Source organism: Pristiophorus japonicus, chromosome 19, assembly GCF_044704955.1.
Source record: "Pristiophorus japonicus isolate sPriJap1 chromosome 19, sPriJap1.hap1, whole genome shotgun sequence".
NCBI lineage: Eukaryota > Metazoa > Chordata > Chondrichthyes > Pristiophoridae > Pristiophorus > Pristiophorus japonicus.
Genome location: NC_091995.1, coordinates 76,550,458 through 76,572,850, shown reverse-complemented (window position 1 = coordinate 76,572,850; position 22,393 = coordinate 76,550,458). Strand labels below are relative to the sequence as shown.

The 22,393-nt window shown below is 44.9% G+C and overlaps 1 protein-coding gene across 1 annotated transcript in view; it reads right to left on the bottom strand.

Moving 5' to 3' along the window:
• Positions 1 to 22,393, bottom strand: part of aco2 (aconitase 2, mitochondrial) — a 78,345-nt gene that overhangs the window by 41,961 nt on the left and 13,991 nt on the right. Inside the window, exons 5-8 of the mRNA XM_070861654.1 lie at positions 20,755 to 20,913; positions 12,685 to 12,835; positions 7,654 to 7,758; positions 1,428 to 1,519 (exon numbers count right to left, since the gene is read on the bottom strand). Of these exons, the coding sequence (XP_070717755.1) occupies positions 1,428 to 1,519; positions 7,654 to 7,758; positions 12,685 to 12,835; positions 20,755 to 20,913 (507 nt within the window). The remainder of the gene's footprint in view (positions 1 to 1,427; positions 1,520 to 7,653; positions 7,759 to 12,684; positions 12,836 to 20,754; positions 20,914 to 22,393) is intronic.

Below are 22,393 nucleotides of genomic sequence, written 5' to 3'. Positions count from 1 at the left end.
CATTCCTGCTTTCTCTCCATACCCCTAAATCCCTTTAGCCGTAAGGGTCACATCTAACTCCCTTTTGAATATATCTAACGAACTGGCCTCAACAACTTTCTGTGGGAGAGAATTCCACAGGTTCACCACTCTCTGGGTGAAGAAGTTTCGCCTCATCGCGGTCCTAAATGGCTTACCCCTTATCCTTAGACTGTGACCCCTGGTTCTGGACTTCCCCAACATTGGGAACATTCTTCCTGCATCTAACCTGTTTAATCTCGTCAGAATGTTATATGTTTCTATGAGATCCCCTCTCATTCTTCTAAATTCCAGTGAATATAAACCTAGTCGATCCAGTCTTTCTTCATATGGCAGTCCTGCCATCCCGGGAAATCAGTCTGGTGAACCTTCGCTACACTCCCTCAATAGCAAGAATGTCCTTCCTCAGATTAGGGGACCAAAACTGTACACAATATTCAAAGTGTGGCCTCACCAAGGCTCTGTACAACTGCAGTAAGACCTCCCTGCTCCTATACTCAAATCCTCTCGCTATGAAGGCCAACATGCCATTTGCCTTCTTCACCACCTGCATGCCAACTTTCAATGAATGATGTACCATGACACCCAGGTCTCGTTGCACCTCCCATTTTCCTAATCTTTCACCATTCAGATAATATTCTGCCTTCCTGTTTTTGCCACCAAAGTGGATAACCTCACATTTATCCACATTATGCTGCATCTGCCATGCACCTGTCCCAGTCACCTTACAGCCTCTTAGCATCCTCCTCACAGCTCACACTGCCACCCAGCTTAGTGTCGTCTGCAAACTTGGAGATATTACATTCAATTCCTTCGTCTAAATCATTAATGTACATTGTAAATAGCTGGGGTCCCAACACTGAATCTTGCGGCACCCCACTAGTCACTGCCTACAATTCTGAAAAGGACCCTTTTATTCCTACTCTTGCCTTCAAGTCAGAAGGTTTTTGGTTCAAGCCCCACTCGAGACTTGACACAATCTACACTGACACTCCAGTGCAGTACTAAGGGAGTGCTACACTGTCAGAGGTCAGTGACATTCAAGCCCTCTCTGGTGGACCTGAAAGATCCCATGGAAGAGTTCTTCCCGGTATACTCGCCAACATTTATCCCTCAGGTGACATAAAGCAAAAGTTTATCTGGTCATTTATCCCATTGCTGTTTGCTGGAGCTTGCGCAAATTGGCTGCAGCCTTTCCCAAAAGTGACTGCACTTCTAAAGTACTTCATTGGCTGTAAATTGCTTTGGGACACCCTGAGGTTGTTATATAAATGCAAGTCTTTCTTTCTCTAGTGAATGACTCATGAAATAAACTGAGGAGGGCTGAATCCAGTTTTAAAACAATGTGGGCTAGACGCTATGAGGTTCTGACTGAAAGTTACTACCAGAAGCTGTCGAGGCTTCCTTACCTTACTGAGGTTGATTTCAATCAGCTGATCGTATTCACAGCCCTCGTCAGGAACCAGCAGGTCTTGGAACTCGTCAGCTAAGGCAGCGACCTCTGAAAATTGTGGAAGGAAAAAACCTTTAAAGAACTGCTCATTGTAACACTCCGTCTCTCCTAGAACAGCATTCAACTGGTTCTATCCAGGAGTCCATTCCGTCTGATCACGGTGAAGGAAAAACCTTGGTATCTGTACTAAATTTACCCGTTACTAGTTTGAACCCATGTCCCCTTGTTCTATTCTCGGTGATTACAATGGCATCTTGCAGTTGGAGCTTCAGGTTTAACTTAGTATCATAGAAATTTACGGCACAGGAGACCGCCATTCAGCCCATCGTGTCTGCGTCAGCCGAAAGAGCTATCCAGCCTAATCCCACTTTCCAGCTCTTGGTCTGTTGTCTTGCAGATTACGGCACTTCAAGTGCACATCCAAGTACTTTTGAAATGTACCTCTACCACCCTTTCAGGCAGCGAGTTCCAGACCCCCACCACCCTCTGGTGAAAAAATTCTCAACTCGCCTCTAAACCTCCTACCAACTACTTTAAATCTATGCTCCCCCTGGTTGTTGTCCTCTCTGCTGAGGGAAATAGGTCCTTTCTATCCACTCTATCTGGGCCCCTCAATTTTATACAACTGAATTTTATATAGCTCCCCTCAGCATCCTCTGTTCCAAAGAAAACCCCAGTCTATCCAATCTTTCCTCACAACTAAAATTCTTCAGTTCTGGTTACATCCTCTTAAAATTTAATGTAATAGTTTTCTGACTTTACCATTTCTGTGCTATTTACAGTCTTGAATATCTCTAGACCAACTCTCTGATGCCTTGTTTGGCACATCATCACCCATGTAAGAGCTGAGATGCAGGCTATCGCCCATATTTTTGCTGAAAAGTGGAAACGAGCACCCGATTATTGCCGGCCCAACTTTCGGCACTGCTGAACGAGCTGCATCGCCCGGCCTACTTAAAATAAAAATGCAGTCATCCTCATTCAAGGACGAGAATAGTGCTCATAACGGAAACTTGCGCCCCATTATGGCCCAGATTATCAGCATTTCGCCCACAATTTGCCCAAAAATAGGCTGAAGAAAAGCTGCAATAACTCGGCACTACGGGGAGATCTGTACTAAAAGGCTGTCAGGAGAATCAATTTGAGAGTGATCTTAAGGGCTTTTTTAACTCTTGCCAATCATCTAATCACTTTGTATTTATTGAGGACAAATTAAGGGTATTTATAGTGATGTGGGGGGGGGGGGGGGGGGTTGTAATTTCTCAACTAGTATTGATCACTAATCACATGCTGCAGAATAGAGATGGTAGAATAAAATGAGAAAAGTTGCATACAAGTGCATTGCTGTAATGTCAGGGTTTAATTTTAATCATGGATTTTTTTCCCCATCTTGTCCACAGTACAAGTAGAAGCAGAACTAGAGTATGTTATCCCTTAAGGAAGGAAATGGAGTTCACCTCAGTTGGCTGATAGATTTCATTTTATAAAGCAACAGGGGCTAGAATAAAAGAAAGGTTTTTATGTTATTGATGGGGACTAGGTCGCTGTTCTTTCTGTCAACTCCTGTGGGAAAAGCTCTTTGCCTGAAAAAAAGCACAAATGCGCAGAACGGCTGTTGCTATGGATGCCAGCCTTGCACGACTGAATACATCGCTAAGGCCCACTTCACATCACTAAGGCCATCGCCCAAATTAAAAAGGCGAAGCTAGTGGTTTTTAAAATGGGCGACATTCCAGCGATCCTGAAAAAAAACACTAAGGCTGGAAATATCGTCCATTTTTGGGCGATAACAACCATAGTGGAAGGTCCAGCCCCAAGTTTCTCCAGCTTTTATTTGTAACTTAGATCAATAATCTATGGCTCTTCTCTGCACTGCCTTTAAAACTGCATGTCCCCATGACCAGAACTAGACAAAGTATGCAAGGTCATGTTTGACCAGAGAACCATTACAATCAGAATAGTTTGCTACCTTTGTTCTGCCCACTTGTATATTTTGTCCAACCAATTCTGTACTTTCTGTACTGCCTCCTCCAAATGCATTGCACCTCCTAGATTGATATAATCTGCATTTTTAACCAATTTGCATTTGATTTCTGATGGAATTAGTGGTTCCAACACCGATTCACTCACTACACAGTACCCCCCCCCCCCACCCAGATGTAACTCTGGTTTTCTCACCCTTCACAGCCAGTCTCTTATTCATACCTCGGTCTCATCCCACACCTTGGAGTTTAACTTTAGCTTTTCATAGTGCTCAACAAAAATATATTCCAGTGAAAAAGAAGGGTGGTAAGAGAAGAGATAACCAGCCGTGGATAACCAAAGAAATAAAGGAGAGTATCAAATTAAAAACTAATGCGTATAAGGTGGCCAAGGTTAATGGGAAACTAGAGGATTGGGAAAATTTTAAACGACAGCAAAGAATGACTAAGAAAGCAATAAAGGAAAGATAGATTACGAAAGTAAACTTGCGCAAAACATAAAAACAGATAGTAAAAGCTTTTACCGATATATAAAACGGAAAAGAGTGACTAAAGTAAATGTTGGTCCCTTAGAAGATGAGAAGGGGGATTTAATAATGGGAAATGTCGAAATGGCTGAGACCTAAAATAATTATTTTGCTTCGGTCTTCACAGTGGAAGACACAAAAGCCAAACCATGCCAAAAATTGCTGGTCACGGGAATATGGGAAGGGAGGACCTTGAGACAATCACTATCACTAGGGGGGTAATGCTGGACAGGCTAATGGATCTCAAGGTAGACAAGTCCCCTGGTCATGATGAAATGCATCCCAGGGTATTAAAAGAGATGGCGGAAGTTATAGCAGATGCATTCGTTATAATCTACCAAAATTCTCTGGACTCTGGGGAGGTACCAGCGGATTGGAAAGCAGCTAATATAACACCTCTGTTTAAAATAGGGGGCAGACAAAAGGCAGGTAACTATAGGCCAGTTAGTTTAATATCTGTAGTGGGGAAAATGCTTGAAGCTATCATTAAGGAAGAAATAGCGGGACATCTGGATAGGAATAGTGCAATCAAGCAGACGCAACATGGATTCATGAAAGGGAAATCATGTTTAACTAATTTATTGGAATTCTTTGAGGATATAACGAGCATGGTGGATAGAGGTGTACCGATGGATGTGGTGTATTTAGATTTCCAAAAGGCATTCGATAAGGTGCCACACAAAAGGTTACTGCAGAAGATAAAGGTACGCGGAGTCAGAGGAAATGTATTAGCATGGATAGAGAATTGGCTGGCTAACAAAAAGCAGCGAGTCGGGATAAGTGGGTCCTTTTCGGGTTGGAAATCGGTGGTTAGTGGTGTGCCACAGGGATCGGTGCTGGAACACAACTGTTTACAATATATATAGATGACCTGGAAGAGGGGACAGAGTGTAGTGTAACAAAATTTGCAGATGACACAAAGATTAGTGGGAAAGCGGGTTGTGTAGAGGACACAGAGGCTGCAAAGAGATTTAGATAGGTTAAGCGAATGGGCTAAGGTTTAGCAGATGGAATATAATGTCGGAAAATGTGAGGTCATCCACCTTGGGGAAAAAAAAAAAAACAGTAAAAGGGAATATTATTTGATTGGGGAGAAATTACAACATGCTGAGGTGCAGAGAGACCTGGGGGTCCTTGTGCATGAATCCCAAAAAGTTAGTTTGCAGGTGCAGCAGGTAATCAGGAAGGCGAATGGAATGTTGGCCTTCATTGCGAGGGATGGAGTACAAAAGCAGGGAGGTCCTGCTACAACTGCATAGGGTATTGGTGAGGCCGCATCTGGAGTACTGCGTGCAGTTTTGGTCACCTTACTTAAGGAAGGATATACTAGCTTTGGAGGGGGTACAGAGACAATTCACGAGGCTGATTCCGGAGATGAGGGGGTTACCTTATGATGATAGATGGGAGCAGACTGGGTCTTTACTCGTTGGAGTTCAGAAGGATGAGGGGTGATCTTATAGAAACATTTAAAATAATGAAAGGGATAGACATGATAGAGGCAGAGAGATTGTTTCCACTGGTCGGGGAGACTAGAACGAGAGGGCACAGCCTCAAAATACGGGGGAGCCAATTTAAAACCAGGTTGAGAAAGAATTTCTTCTCCCAGAGGGTTGTGAATCTGTGGAATTCTCTGCCCAGGGAAGCAGTTGAGGTTAGCTCATTGAATGTATTCAAATCAGATAGATAGATTTTTTAACCAATAAGGGAATTAAGGGTTATGGGGAGTGGGCGGGTAAGTGGAGCTGAGTCCACAGCCGATCAGCCATGATCTTGTTGAATGGCGGAGCAGGCTCGAGGGGCTAGATGGCCTACTCCTGTTCCTAATTCTTATGTTCTTATAAATGCCTTCGGAAATCTAGGCATGCTTTGTTGTAATGTCCCCTTAAGAGGTCACTTCCTCAATAAAGTCAAAGAGGCTGGTCAGCGATAGCCAGCATCTCAGCTCTTATATGGGCTGTTAACTGCTGTTTACTAATTTAGTATTACAGCCGATAATCGATGCCATTATTTCACATGGGATTGAAGTAATACTAATGGGTCTGTAGTGATCTGTATCTGAGTTGTCGTCTTCTTTGAATATGGGCATTATGTTGGCCTAATGCCCAGCTCCTGGTTCCTCTCCAATAACTCCCTCACAATAACGGTCGATACCGCGCTAATCTTCCTAGTCTCCTTTAGTGCTCTGGGATAAATACCCTGGGGATATGCAGAATAGATGGCGACTTCAGGAGAGGGGGTAAAATTCCATGTGAAAGGGGTGGAAATTCAAACAGAGTCACAGTATTCCAGGCTACATAGAGAAGTCCCACCGCTCAATTTATAGTGTAATATTTTGAATAATTGCATACATAAAAATGCCTCGCTGCTTGCTGGCTGAGGACAGTGTAATCAATGGCCAGTTACTGCCTTCCCTTCTCCCTCCCCCTCCCACATTATTCTAAAGACAAAATGTGGAATTTGCAGTGCGCTTGTAGTGTTACTAGACTTAGGCGGTGTCCGAAAGCCAAGAACAAAACTGAAGCAGTAACTCACTGCTGATTCCTGCTTGATAGAAGAAGGTTTAGAGAATTATTTTCATGTTTCCGAAATGTGTGCCCGAAACAGATTCAGTTCATCTCAGTAGCTGGCAGAGTGGAACAATGCGTGGAGCACACCAGCAAATGAGGAATACTGGCCTCTCCCTCGGTCTTAATATTTGGACATAAATGCAGAATGCCGATTCCCCTCATCTTGGGGGTGGGGTGGGGGCGGATGAAGAATGCGCAGCACAGAAACGGGCTTGGTGGAGTTGCTGAGGTCAGCAGTAGGAGGCCGCTGAATTGAAATGATAGCAATCCACCTCAGCCCACACCGAGGCCAATTACAGTCCCTCCCCGACTGTTGCTCTAGTCTTAGCAGCGCAGACCCAGCCCCAAACCCAAAGCATTATTAATTTGGTCCACGCTGGGCGGTGAATTTAGCAACTGAATCTTCAAAGGAGCTGTGACTTAAAGACTTAGTAGCCTTAATGATGGAAGAGAATCTCTGTAATGCACCGATAATGTGAGCACGAGGTAAATACAGAGGTGGCCGCCTCAACTTAGTGCAGTCGCGGAGGGAAAAAGCTTCACAAATCTTGAACGGACAAAGGTTTCCGCCTGTATCGATATATTCAGAAGCAATGTTCCCTCTAAGCTGTGCGCGTGTGCGGCCGCGCAGTAATCTCCAACTTCCCTCCCTGTTCGCTCACAAGCTTTTATATTGGAATACTGCGCATGCGCAGAAATTTAAAGGGATTGCGCTTTGAAAGAAACAGGCTGTGCAACATAGTGCAGCCTGCAGGAAACGTTGCTCAGAAGGCCATTCCATCACTGTTACATAAAGAAGCTCTTTCTGACATACTGACCGTTCAAATTAAGAACAAGGCTGAAAATGCTGAAGACATACTTTGGATTTAACTCATCCATACATTACAGTCTACATATTTCTACAATGCAAGCTATATAATGTAACATCTCAGTCACCTCTTTTCAAGCTAAACGAGACCAACTTACTCCAGTCTTCCTTCGTCACTCATGTCCCATCACTTGTTCATTTTGAACCACACTTTGAAATACTATCGAATAAATTCTCATCTACCCTCTAGGTGCAATTATCAACAAGTAAGTAAGTCAGCCATTCTCCTCGGACCCACCTTCTCTGCCGGTCTTGTCCATGTATGTCTTCATCCTGGAATTGTAGGGGAAAACGGAGGTGGTCGCTCCGATCTCGGCCCCCATGTTGCAGATGGTCGCCATGCCTGGAAGGGGAAAAAGGTTCGGTTATAGCTCAAACTGGAATTTCCCATTGTTGCTCAGGTAGCAGCATAATTCTACCAGCGCCCTCCGGTAACAAAATCTAGCAGTTGTTGGGAGACGGTAAACAAAAGCTGCAGGAACTGGGAGTATATTAAATAACCATGCAGGCGAGATCAGAATTAGTTTGATAGGGCACAGTAGTCCCAATTTTATTGATAGACTTGCATGCCGCTTGAGCAGAAGGTAATGGTTTTGAGTTCCATAATCTTGTCGACACTCCGGTGCTCAACTGAGGGAGCGCTGCAAATGGCATAGATACTATCCACTGTTAATCGGAGGCTCCATTTGCCGGTTGCTGTGGTTCAATAAAACATCGCCTGTTCTTGCCCCAGCTTATCTGCTGCTGAAACCCAACCCTTCTCCATGCCTTTTCTTACTTCTAGACTGGACTAGGCCCCTGCTGCTCAATTGGCCAACGAAAGATGCATGAGAAGCCATGAGGATTTAGCATTCCCACCTTCTGATGTGAGATTGTCTCCCTGTTCCCAATGTGTGAGAAATTGCAGGCATTACAATTAGCCTTCTCTCCTTATTCGTTTTCCTTTGTCTCCTGAAGGCATTGTCTCCCAGCTGGAGTATGTGTCCAGAGGCAGTAGCCCTCTGATACCTCATCTAAGAGGCCATTATCCATGCGTGACAGGGAATGATAGCTGCCAATGAACCAGGAGAGGGCGTTCTGGGGGAGGTGGGACCAGTACAAACCGGACGGTCTGCACCTGGGCAGGACCAGAACCAATGTCCTAGGGGGAGTGTTTGCTAGTGCTGTTGGGGAGGATTTAAACTAATATGGCAGGGGGATGGAAACCAATGCAGGGAGACAGAGGGAAACAAAAAGGAGGCAAAAGCAAAAGACAGAAAGGAGATGAGGAAAAGTGGAGGGCAGAGAAACCCAAGGCAAAGAACAAAAAGGGCCACTGTACAGCAAAATTCTAAAAGGACAAAGGGTGTTAAAAAAACAAACCTGAAGGCTTTGTGTCTTAATGCAAGGAGTATCCGCAATAAGGTGGATGAATTAACTGTGAAAATAGATGTTAACAAATATGATGTGATTGGGATTACAGAGACGTGGCTCTAGGATGATCAGGGCTGGGAACTCAACATCCAGGGGTATTCAACATTTCGGAAGGATAGAATAAAAGGAAAAGGAGGTGGGATAGCATTGCTGGTTAAAGAGGAGATTAATGCAATAGTTCAGAAGGACATTAGCTTGGATGATGTGGAACCTATATGGGTAGAGCTGCAGAATACCAAAGGGCAAAAAACGTTTAGTGGGAGTTGTGTACAGACCTCCAAACAGTGGTAGTGATGTTGGGGAGGGCATCAAACATGAAATTAGGGGTGCGTGCAATAAAGGTGCAGCAGTTATAATGGGTGACTTTAATATGCACATAGATTGGGTTAACCAAACTGGAAGCAATACGGTGGAGGAGGATTTCCTGGAGTGCATAAGGGATGGATTTTTAGACCAATATGTCGAGGAACCAACTAGGGGGGAGGCCATCTTAGACTGGGTGTTGCATAATGAGAGAGGATTAATTAGCAATCTCGTTGTGCGAGGCCCCTTGGGGAAGAGTGACCATAATATGGTGGAATTCTGCATTAGGATGGAGAATGAAACAGTTAATTCAGAGACCATGGTCCAGAACTTAAAGAAGGGTAACTTTGAAGGTACGAGGCGTGAATTGGCTAGGATAGATTGGCGAATGATACTGAAGTGGTTGACTGTGGATGGGCAATGGCAGACATTTAGAGACCGCATGGATGAACTACAACAATTGTACATTCCAGTCTGGCGTAAAAATAAAAAAGGGAAGGTGGCTCAACCGTGGCTATCAAGGGAAATCAGGGATAGCATTAAAGCCAAGGAAGTGGTATACAAATTGGCCAGAAATAGCAGCGAACCTGGGGACTGGGAGAAATTTAGAACTCAGCAGAGGAGGACAAAGGGTTTGATTAGGGCAGGGAAAATGGAGTACGAGAAGAAGCTTGCAGGGAACTTTAAGACAGATTGCAAAAGTTTCTATAGGTATGTAAAGAGAAAAAGGTTAATAAAGACAAACGTAGGTCCCCTGCAGTCAGAATCAGGGGAAGTCATAACGGGGAACAAAGAAATGGCGGACCAATTGAACAAGTACTTTGGTTCAGTATTCACTGAGGAGGACACAAACAACCTTCCGGATATAAAAGGGGTCGGAGGGTCTAGTAAGGAGGAGGAACTGAGGGAAATCCTTATTAGTCGGGAAATTGTGTTGGGGAAATTGATGGGATTGAAGGCCGTTAAATCCCCAGGGCCTGATGGACTGCATCCGAGAGTACTTAAGGAGGTGGCCTTGGAAATAGTGGATGCATTGACAGTCATTTTCCAACATTCCATTGACTCTGGATCAGTTCCTATGGAGTGGAGGGTAGCCAATGTAACCCCACTTTTTAAAAAAAGGAGGGAGAGAGAAAACAGGGAATTACAGACCGGTCAGCCTGACATCGGTAGTGGGTAAAATGATGGAATCAATTATTAAGGATGTCATAGCAGTGCATTTGGAAAGAGGTAATATGATAGGTCCAAGTCAGCATGGATTTGTGAAAGGGAAATCATGCTTGACAAATCTTCTGGAATTTTTTGAGGATGTTTCCAGTAGAGTGGACAAGGGAGAACCAGTTGATGTGGTATATTTGGACTTTCAGAAGGCTTTCGACAAGGTCCCACACAAGAGATTAATGTGCAAAGTTAAAGCACATGGGATTGGGGGTAGTGTGCTGACATGGATTGAGAACTGGTTGTCAGACAGGAAGCAAAGAGTAGGAGTAAATGGGGACTTTTCAGAATGGCAGGCAGTGACTAGTGGGGTACCGCAAGGTTCTGTGCTGGGGCCCCAGCTGTTTACACTGTACATTAATGATTTAGACGAGGGGATTAAATGTAGTATCTCCAAATTTGCGGATGACACTAAGTTGGGTGGCAGTGTGAGCTGCGAGGAGGATGCTATGAGGCTGCAGAGTGACTTGGATAGGTTAGGTGAGTGGGCAAATGCATGGCAGATGAAGTATAATGTGGATAAATGTGAGGTTATCCACTTTGGTGGTAAAAACAGAGAGACAGACTATTATCTGAATGGTGACAGATTAGGAAAAGGGGAGGTGCAAAGAGACCTGGGTGTCATGGTACATCAGTCATTGAAGGTTGGCATGCAGGTACAGCAGGCGGTTAAGAAAGCAAATGGCATGTTGGCCTTCATAGCGAGGGGATTTGAGTACAGGGGCAGGGAGGTGTTGCTACAATTGTACAGGGCCTTGGTGAGGCCACACCTGGAGTATTGTGTACAGTTTTGGTCTCCTAACCTGAGGAAGGTCATTCTTGCTATTGAGGGAGTGCAGCGAAGGTTCACCAGACTGATTCCCGGGATGGCGGGACTGACCTATCAAGAAAGACTGGATCAACTGGGCTTGTATTCACTGGAGTTCAGAAGAATGAGAGGGGACCTCATAGAAAAGTTTAAAATTCTGATGGGGTTCGACAGGTTAGATGTAGGAAGAATGTTCCCAATGTTGGGGAAGTCCAGAACCAGGGGTCACAGTCTAAGGATAAGGGGGAAGCCATTTAGGACCGAGATGAGGAGGAATTTCTTCACCCAGAGAGTGGTGAACCTGTGGAATTCTCTACCACAGAAAGTTGTTGAGGCCAATTCACTAAATATATTCAAAAAGGAGTTAGATGAAGTCCTTACTACTAGGGGAATCAAGGGGTATGGTGAGAAAGCAGGAATGGGGTACTGAAGTTGCATGTTCAGCCATGAACTCATTGAATGGCGGTGCAGGCTAGAAGGGCCGAATGGCCTACTCCTGCACCTATTTTCTATGTTTCTATGTTATAACGCACCCAAATGCGTCACCACACATGCACCCAATTCCTGCAGGCGTTAACTGATTGTGATGAGCAACAGGACCTCTGGCTAACTTTCCCCTCTCCCTTAGGGATGCCAAGAGTAATTATATTCAATGTTTCCTCATTTTTTTTGGGGGGGTGGGGGGGTACATGGCCCCTTTAATGATGTATGGCCCATTCAAATTTCCACAAATGTGCAGTTTTTCCATTCAAAAGCCGGTGACCGGCCTGTGCAGTACCTCCACCTCCAAACCACCGCACGGCTTAACACAATAATAGGAGTAGGCCATTTGGCCCCTCGAGCCTGCTCTGCCATTCAATAAGATCGTGGCCTCAACTCCACTTTCCTGCCCGCTCGCATAACCTCAAATTTCTCTATCTCCGCTTTAAATATAGTCAACGACCCAGTCTCCACAACTCTCTGAAGTAGAGAATTCCAAAGATTCACAACCCGGAGAGAAGAAATTCCTCCTCATCTCTGTTTTATTCTGAAACTATGGCCCCTAGTTCTAGATTCCCCGACGAGGGGAAACATCCTCTCTGCATCGACCCTGTCAAGCCAACTCAGAATCTTGTATGTTTCAATAAGATCACCTCTCATTCTTCTAAAATCCAGTGCGTATAGGCCCAACCTGCTCAATCTTTCTTCATCCCAGGAATCAATCTAGTGAAACGTCTCCAATGCAAGGATATCCCTCCTTAAAGACCAAAACTGTTCGCAGTTCAGGAACATTGATTACAGTATCCCCACTATCGGCTAAAACAGCACAAGGAGCAAAACAAACCAAAGCATAAGGTAAGCTGAAGAACCACAGCCAGATGGTTCAAGGTTGAAAAAAAAACAGGACAGAAGACAAGGTAAACTAGGGCAGTGATTAGGCGAGGATAAACTTTAATAGCCTGCAGATTGTAGGAAGGAAAGCAATATTGTAAACATACCATTATGATTGTCTAGAGTGACCTTGCAGTACAGCTCTATCTTACGTACCTGTACAGGATATGGACTCCACACCTGGCCCGTGATATTCTACTATTGAACCAGTGCCCCCTTTAACCGTCAAAATGCCAGCCACTTTCAAGATGACATCTTTTGGAGAAGTCCAGCCTGACAGATGCCCTGTCAGTTTTACTCCGATAACCTAAACAGCAAACAAAGTGTTTTACTTCACAATATTCCAAACACCTCGAGGTGAAACCAGCTTGCGCCAGAATGACCAGAAACAGAGGTAGGAGCAGTCTGAATGAACCATTGCTTATTACTGTAAAACAATCCAATTTTTTGCACACTGATTCAATGCTGGTATGAAGGAGACCCACTTTAAGGATGGAATTTTAACCGGTTTTGTAGTTTGCATGTACCACACAGGGAAATATACGAACAGCAATTGATGTGGATTCTAAAATCCCTCAAACATAAAGAGCTGTGTTTCTTCTCTCCCGCCCCCTTTCTACAAAAGCACTGATTTTCCGTGATGTGGTTCCACGAACACCAGTGATCTGATTACGGTTCAGCTCCATTTATGTATCTGTGCAGGACCCGAATTCCACACCACAACAACTTGCATTTATATAGCGCCTTTAATGTAGTGAAACATCCCAAGGCACTATAGGAGTAGGGAGAAAAATTTGACACCGAGCTGCATAAGGAGAAATTAGGGCAGGTGAAAGAGGTGGGTTTTAAGGAGCATCCTGAAGAAGGAAAGCGAGGCGGAGAGGTTTAGGGAGGGAGTTCCTAGGCAACAGAAGGCGCGCCCACCAATGGTGGAGCGATTATAATCAGTGATGCTCAAGAGGGCAGAATTAGAGGAGCGCAGACATCTCGGGGTGGGGGAGGGGCGGGGATTGTTGAGCTGAGAGAAGTGGTAGTGAGGTAGAGCTGGGTATCATCAGTGTACATGTGGAAACTGAGTGTTTTCGGAGGATGTCGCCAAGGAAGAGAAGCTGTTGCAGGTGATTCTCTGGCTATGATTAGATGGATAGGAATGGAACCAGGCGAGTGCAGTCCCACCCAGTTGGACGGTGGTGGAGAGGTGTTGGAGAAGGATAGAGTGGTCAACTGTGTCAAAGGCTGCAGACAAGTCAAGAAAGACAAGGAGGGATAATTTGCCTTTGTCCCAGTCATAGAGGATGTCATTTGTGACTTTGATGAGAGCCTATAAAAGGCGTACCGGTGCAGCTACAGCGGGAGAGAAAGCAAAAAAGTAGAAAGGAATCAAAAGGTGACGTCACAGCCAATGGGGTAAGTGATTGGTGTGTAGCTTTTCTTTTTATTTTTATATCAGTAAGTAAACTGTAACATTGTTATTACCAATTTAAGGGTATCTAAGGGTTAAGGCATGGCAGGAGAGCTCGGTCACGTGATATGCTCCTCCTGTGCCATGTGGGAACTCAGGGACGCTTCCGGTGTCCCTGACGACTACGTGTGTAAGAAGTGTATCCGCCTCCATCTCCTGATGGACCGCGTTGCGGAATTGGAGCTGAGGGTGGATTCACTCTGGAGCATCCACGATGCTGAGAATGACATAAGTGGCACGTGTAGTGAGTTGGTCTTACCGCATGAGAAGGATCCACAGCCAGCTAGGGAATGGAAGACCAGCAGGAAGAGTAGTACAAAGAAGGTAGTGCAGGGGTCCCATCTGGTCATCCCCCTGCAAAACAGATACACTGTTTTGAGTGCTGTTGAGGGAGATGACTCATCAGGGGAGAGCAACAGCAGCCAAGTTCATGGCACCGTGGCTGGCTCTGTTGTACAGGAGGGCATAAAAAAGAGTGGGAGAGCGATAGTGATAGGGGATTCAATCATAAGGGGAATAGATAGGTGTTTCTGCGGCCGCAATCGAGACTCCAGGTTGGTATGTTGCCTCCCTGGTGTAAGGGTCAAGGATGTCTCCGAGCGAGTGCAGGACATTCTGAAAAGGGAGGGAGAACAGCCAGTTGTTGTGGTGAACATTGGTACCAACGACATAGGTAAAAAAAAAAAAGGGATAAGGTCCTACGAGACGAATTTAAGGAGCTAGGAGTTAAATTAAAAAGTAGGACCTCAAAAGTAGTAATCTCTGGATTGCTACCAGTGCCACGTGCTAGTCAGAGTAGGAATCGCAGGATAGCACAGATGAATACGTGGCTTGAGCAGTGGTGCAGCAGGGAGGGAATTCAAATTCGTGGGGCATTGGAACAGGTTCTGGGGGAGGTGGGACCAGTACAAACCGGACGGTCTGCACTTGGGCAGGAACGGAACCAATGTCCTAGGGGGAGTGTTTGCTAGTGCTGTTGGTGAGGAGTTAAACTAATATGGCAGGGGGATGGGAACCAATACAGGGAGACAGAGGGAAACAAAAAGGAGACAAAAACAAAAGACAGAAAAGAGATGAGTAAAAGTGGAGGGCAGAGAAACCAAAGGCAAGAAACAAAAAGGGCCACTGAATATTAAAAGGGCTGCAGGAGGGGTAAAAACTAAAAATCATGGTTTAAAAACTAGGATGAAAACACTCTACCTAAATGCACGCAGCATTCGAAATAAAGTAAATGAGTGGACGGCACAAATCATTACAAACGGGTATGATTTGGTGGACATTACAGAAACATGGTTGCAAGGTGGCCAAGACTGGGAATTAAACATACAGGGGTATCTGACGATTCAGAAAGATAGGCAAGAAGGGAAAGGAGGTGGGGTAGCTCTGTTAATAAAGGATGATATCAGGGCAGTTGTGAGGGATGATATTGGCTCCAATGAACAAAATGTTGAAACATTGTGGGTGGAGATAGAGATAGTAAGGGGAAAAAGTCACTGGTCGGCGTAGTTTATAGGCCCCCAAATAATAACTTCATGGTGGGACAGTCAATAATCAAGGGAATAATGGAGGCATGTGAAAAAGGAACGGCAGTAGTTATGGGGGATTTTACATATCGATTGGTCAAATCAAATCGCAGGGGGTAGCCTGGAGGAGGAATTCATAGAATGCATACGGGATTGTTTCTTAGAACAGTATGTAACAGAGCCTACAAGGGAGCAAGCCATTTTGGATCTGGTCCTGTGTAACGAGACAGGAAAAATAAACGATCTCCTCGTAAAATATCCTCTCGGAATGAGTGATCACAATATGGTTGAATTTGTAATACAGATTGAGGATGAGGAAGTTGTGTCAGAAACGAGCGTACTATGCTTAAACAAAGGGGACGACAGTGGGATGAGGGCAGAGTTGGCTAAAGTAGACTGGAAACAAGGACTAAACGGTGGCACAATTGAGGAACAGTGGAGGACTTTTAAGGAGCTCTTTCATAATGCGCAACAAAAATATATTCCAGTGAAAAAGAAGGGCGGCAAGAGAAGAGATAACTAGCCGTGGATAACCAAGGAAATAAAGGAAAGTATCAAATCAAAGACCAATGCGTATAAGGTGGCCAAGGTTAGTGGGAAACTAGAGGATTGGGAAAATTTTAAGCAACAGCAAAGAATGACTAAAAAAGCAATAAAGAAAGGGAAGATAGATTACGAAGGTAAACTTGCGCAAAACATAAAAACAGATAGTAAAAGCTTTTACAGATATATAAAACGGAAAAGAGTGACTAAAGTAAATGTTGGTCCCTTAGAAGATGAAAAGGGGGATTTAATAATGGGAAATGTGGAAATGGCTGAGACCTTAAACAATTATTTTGCTTCCGTCTTCACAGTGGAAGACACAAAAACCATGCCAAAAATTGCTGGTCATAGGAATGTGGGAAGGGAGGACCTTGAGATGATCACTATCACTAGGGAGGTAGTGCTGGACAGACTAATGGGACTGAAGGTAGACAAGTCCCCTGGTCCTGATGAAATGCATCCCAGGGTATTAAAAGAGATGGCGGAAGTTATAGCAGATGCATTTGTTTATAATCTACCAAAATTCTCTGGATTCTGGGGAGGTACCAGCGGATTGGAGAGCAGCTAATGTAACGCCTCTGTTTAAAAAAGGGGGCAGGCAAAAGGCAGGTAACTATAGGCCAGTTAGTTTAACATCTGTAGTGGGGAAAATGCTTGAAACTATCATCAAGGAAGAAATAGCGGGACATCTGGATAGGAATAGTGCAATCAAGCAGACGCAGCATGGATTCATGAAGGGGAAATCATGTTTAACTAACTTACTGGAATTCTTTGAGGATATAACGAGCATGGTGGATAGAGGTGTACCGATGGATGTGGTGTATTTAGATTTCCAAAAGGCATTCGATAAGGTGCCACACAAAAGGTTACTGCAGAAGATAAAGGTACACGGAGTCAGAGGAAATGTATTAGCATGGATAGAGAATTGGCTGGCGAACAGAAAGCAGAGAGTCGGGATAAATGGGTCCTTTTCGGGTTGGAAATCAGTGGTTAGTGGTGTGCCACAGGGATCAGTACTGGGACCACAACTGTTTACAATATACATAGATGACCTAGAAGAGGGGACAGAGTGTAGTGCAACAAAATTTGCAGATGACACTAAGATTAGTGGGAAAGCGGGTTGTGTAGAGGACTCAGAGAGGCTGCAAGGAGATTTGGATAGGTTAAGCGAATGGGCTAAGGTTTGGCAGATGGAATACAATGTCGGAAAGTGTGAGGTCATCCACCTTGGGAAAAAAAAAAACAGTAAAAGGGAATATTATTTGAATGGGGAGAAATTACAACATGCTGTGGTGCAGAGGGACCTGGGGGTCCTTGTACATGAATCCCAAAAGGTTAGTTTGCAGGTGCAGCAGGTAATCAGGAAATCAGGAAGGCAAATGGAATGTTGGCCTTCATTGCGAAAGGGATGGAGTACAAAAGCAGGGAGGTGTTGCTGCAACTGTATAAGTTATTGGTAAGGCCGCACCTGAAGTACTTAAGGAAGGATATTCTGGCTTTGGAAGGGGTACAGAGACGATTCACTAGGCTGATTCCAGAAATGAGGGGGTTACCTTATGATGATAGATTGAGTAGACTGGGTCTTTACTCCTTGGAGTTCAGAAGGATGAGGGGTGATCTTATAGAAACATTTAAAATCATGAAAGGGATAGACAAGATAGAGGCAGAGAGTTTGTTTCCATTGGTCGGGGAGACTAGAACTAGGGGGCACAGCCTCAAAATACAGAGGAGCCAATTTAAAACCGAGTTGAGAAAGAATTTCTTCTCCCAGAGGGTTGTGAATCTGTGGAATTCTCTGCCCAAGGAAGCAGTTGAGGCTAGGTCATTGAATGTTTTCAAGTCAAAGATAGATAGATTTTTAAGGGTTATGGGGAGAGGGCGGGTAAGTGGAGCTGAGTCCACGACCAGATCAGCCATGATCTTATTGAATGGCGGAGCAGGCTCGAGGGGCTAGATGGCCTACTCCTGTTCCTAATTCTTATGTTCTTATGTTTCGGCACGGTGACTGGGGCAGAAACCTGATTGGAGGGATTCAAACTGGAATTGTGGGAAAGAGGGGCACGGATTTGGGAGGCGACAACACGTTCAAGTACTTTGAAGAGGAAAGGGATGTTGGAGATGGAGCGGTAAGTTTGCAAGGACGGAGGGATCGGGGGATGATTTTTGAGGAGAAGGGAGATGACAGCAGATTTGAAGAAGGGGGACAGTACCTGAGGAGAGAGAAGCGTTAACAATGTCAGCTAACATGGGAGCCAGAAAAGGAAGTTGGGTGGTCAGCGGTTTGGTGGGAATAGGGTCAAGGGAGCAGGAAGTGGGCCTCAGACAGGATGAGCTCGGAAAGGTCACGAGTGGAGATCGGAGAGAAACTGGAGAAAGATGTGAGGTCAGGGCTGGGGCAGGGGGAATCCTTAGGAGAAGGAAGGGAAGAAGCAGAGGTGGCCGAACGGATCTTCGAGACAAAGAAGCCCATGAGCTCCTCACACTTATTGTTGGAGGTGAAGGTGGCGACTGGGGAGAGGGGTTTAAAAAGACAGTTAGCAGTGGAGCCGGGATTTATCTTTACATTCCAGAATCATTCTGGAATAGTGAGCAATCACCAGGCCAGAGATATTCTACAACTGCATCTGTGGCCCCTTTGTAGGAATATTTAGCTCCTCCAGCCTGTTCTGCCTTTGCCCCATATCCCTTAATATCTTTGGTTAACGAAAATCTATCAATCTCAGAATTAAAGTTAACAACTGACCCAGCATCAACTGCTGTTTGTGGAAGACAGTTCAAAACTTCTACCACCCTTTGCATGTCGAAGTGTTTCCTAACTTTACTCCATTACAACAGTGACTGCACTCCAAGAATGTACTTCATTGGCTGTGAAGCGCTTTGAGACGTCTGGTGGTCATGGAATGTGCTATATAAATGCAAGTCGTTCTTTCCTGAAAGCCCTCGCTATAATTTTTAGACTATGTCCCTTAGTCCTAGATTCCCCAACCAGTGGAAATAGTTGCTCTCTATCGGCCCTATCTGTTCCCCTGAACAGCAATCAAATCACCCCTTAATCTTCTAAATTCCAAGGAATACAACACTCCTTTGTGTAATCACTCCTCGTAATTTAACCTCGAGTCCTGCTAACTTTTTGGCAAATCTACGCTGCACTCCCTTCATGCTGCATGCCAATATATCTTTCCTAAGGTGTGGAGCCCAGAACTGAAACGCAGTACTCCAGGTGTGGTTTAACTAGGGGTTTGTCTTTAACCGTCAAAGTACCAACAACTTTCAGGAGTGTTGGCAAAATGGCCAGCCTTGTTGTGTTGGCCAAGACAGTGAGAGTGTGTGGGAGGGAAAGCCCGAACCGGTCCTCACCCAACAATCACACACGTGACCATTCCAGTGGATCGTGATCAGGAGCAGGAATCAATCCTCCCTCGCTTCAGGTACAGTGGCACAGTGCTCATGTTACTGGACTAACATAAGAATTAGGAACAGGAGTAGGCCATCTAGCCCCTCGAGCCTGTTCCGCCATTCAATAAGATCATGGCTGATCTGGCTGTGGACTCAGCTCCACTTACCCGCCCGCTCCCCGCAACCCTTAATTCCCTAATGATCCGGGGATGAGTTTTCAAATCCCACCATGGCAGCTGGGGAATTAAAATTCAGTTAATTAAATAAATCTGCAATAAAGCGCCAGTATTGGTAATGGTGACCATGTAACTACCAGATTGTCGTAAAAACCCATCTGGTTCACTAATGTCCTCGAATGAAATCTGCCGGCCTTACCCGGTCCGGTCCATATGTGACTCCTGACCTACAGCAATGTGGTTGACCCTTACCTGCCCTCTGAAATGGTGGCTTACCACCATCATCTCAAGGGCAATTAATGTTGCCCTTGCCAGCGATGTCCACATCCCATAAAAGTGAATTTTAAAAAGCTTAACGCAACGTGGCCAACTGCAACATCTCTGCCGCTGTGCTGGTTAAGATCAGTTGATCCAACACAGACCAGATCTGGAATGTGGCATCTGCTGTATGGCTCAGAAGCACATCGGGCAGCCCACTGACCCACCAAATTGTCAGGTAGCTGTTAAAATTTAAATCAACAGCCTTGCTCATTGTGAAGTATAGTCAAATCTTGTGACTACAAAAAAAAATCTGTTATCCCAGTCCTGGTCTCTGCCAATATCTAGCTAACCAGGCACAATCAGGGTTAGGAGGGGCCCAGTGATGGACAATTAAGACACACACAATTTGAATTTCTCTCACCACTGAGTTGTAATTCAGATAGGATAGCTCAGCAGCACAGAAGCTGCAACAGTGATATAACTGTGTGCTGATATTTCAGTGTAACGCTCCTGTGCAACGCCTTGGGATGTTTTACTACGTTATAGGCGCTATGTAAATGTAAGTTGCTGTATTCTTGGCTCCACCTGCCGTTCAGTTTTCTTAAATGGGAGAGCGTAAAACAGTTTTCACCATCAGCGACACAATGCTGTCAATGACAACATGCGGTGCCTTTGCAAGTTAGCCCGTCAGTTGTTGCCTTCATCTGGCAAGGTGCACAACACAAGAACCCAGATGGAGCCCGACCACATTTCGTTCCCTTCAGTATTGATCGCAGGCAGGTCCATGCACCTGGCTGACTGGCAGTTATGAGCGTTATTGGTCAAGGCAACTGTAATTTTAACAAATCAAAGTAGATATTTTTACCTTTGGACACTTCAGCTCCCAAGGGATTCCTGCCATCACATCCACGGCATCCGCCCCGCCAACTCCAATGCAGATGCCGCCTAGACCGCCACCATTAGGAGTATGTGAGTCTGTGCCAATCAGCAGGACACCAGGGTAAGCATAGTTCTCCAAAATAATCTGCAAGCAACATCACATGTTTGTCAGTACACAGTGGAGGCTGCCGTCTCAGTGCAACTTTTACTTTCTTCTCCGCAGCATGACAATCTCTTGCTGGAGTTTCAAGTCCCACTCCAGTGACTTGAGCATATATATCTGGACCGACACTCCAGTGCAGTGCTGAGAGAGTGCTACAGTGCCAGAGGTGCCGTCTTTCGGATGAGACGTTAAACTGAGGCCCCGTCTGCTCTCTCAGGTGGATGTAAAAGATCTCACGGCACTATTTCGAAGAAGAGCAGGGGAGTCACCCCCCGGTGTCCTGGGTAATATTTATTCCTCAATCAACATAAAAACAGTTTATCTGATCATCACATTGCTGTTTATGGGGACTTGCTGTGCGCAAATTTGTTGCCGCGTTTCCCACATTACAACAGTGACTGCACCTCAAAAAGTACTTCATTGGCTGTAAAGTGCTTTGAAACGATCGGTGGTCGCGAAAGACGCTGCAGAAATGCAAGTCTTTCTTTACAGTTCCACAGGAGCTGATCACCCTCTATTATCGCTCTATGAATTTATACAGCGAGTGCTGGCAGACTAGTTAACATCGCTGTCGAGCCTGGCCCATAGAACCACAGTAATGTACAACACAGGAGGCCATCGTATGCGTGCTGGCTCTTTCCTAGAGCAAGGTAAACCTAATCCCATGGCCCTGCTCTCTCCCACATTTATCCAATTTTCCTAACAAAATGAAACGATCTCTGTCTCAACCATTCGCTGCAAAGCAATCCGTTGAAGAAATTGCTTCTGACTACATTCCTCCGCCTCAAACGTTTAAATTGATAACCCCTCAGTACTGACTCCCAGAGGAAAAATCTTCTATTCATTCTATAATACCCCATACAAATTTAAGGCCTCTATTAAATCTTCTCTTAGCCTTCTCTGTTTGAGTAGAAATAGTCCCTCCTCATAACTATAGATTCCCATTGCTGGTGTTATCCCAGTGAATCTCCTACACTCTCTCTGGTTTTAATATCCTGTGTATAATAGGGTGACCAAAACTGCACAGAGTACCCAATCTGTGGCTTAACCAATGCATTCCGTAAATTCATTACGACTTTACTCTGACACTCTTATATACCCCATTTATAAAACCAAAAATATTGCTGGCTATGGGAAAGTCTCGAATAACGGGGCTTAACCTTAAAATTAGAGCCAGAGGTGATGTCAGGAAGCACTTCACACACACAAGATAGTAGAAATCTGGAACTCTTCCCCCAAAAAGCAGTTGATTGAAAATTCCAGAACTGAGATTAATATATTTTTGTAAGGCAAGGGTATTAAGGGATAATGGAACCAATGTGGGCAATTGAAATTAACAGATCTGGCATGATCGAACTGAAATGGTGGAACAGGCTTGAGGGGCTGAATGGCCTCATGTTCCCTTTTCAGTTGGGCTATCTGGGAAGTAGAAGGAACACCATGCAAAACTAAAGCAGACCAC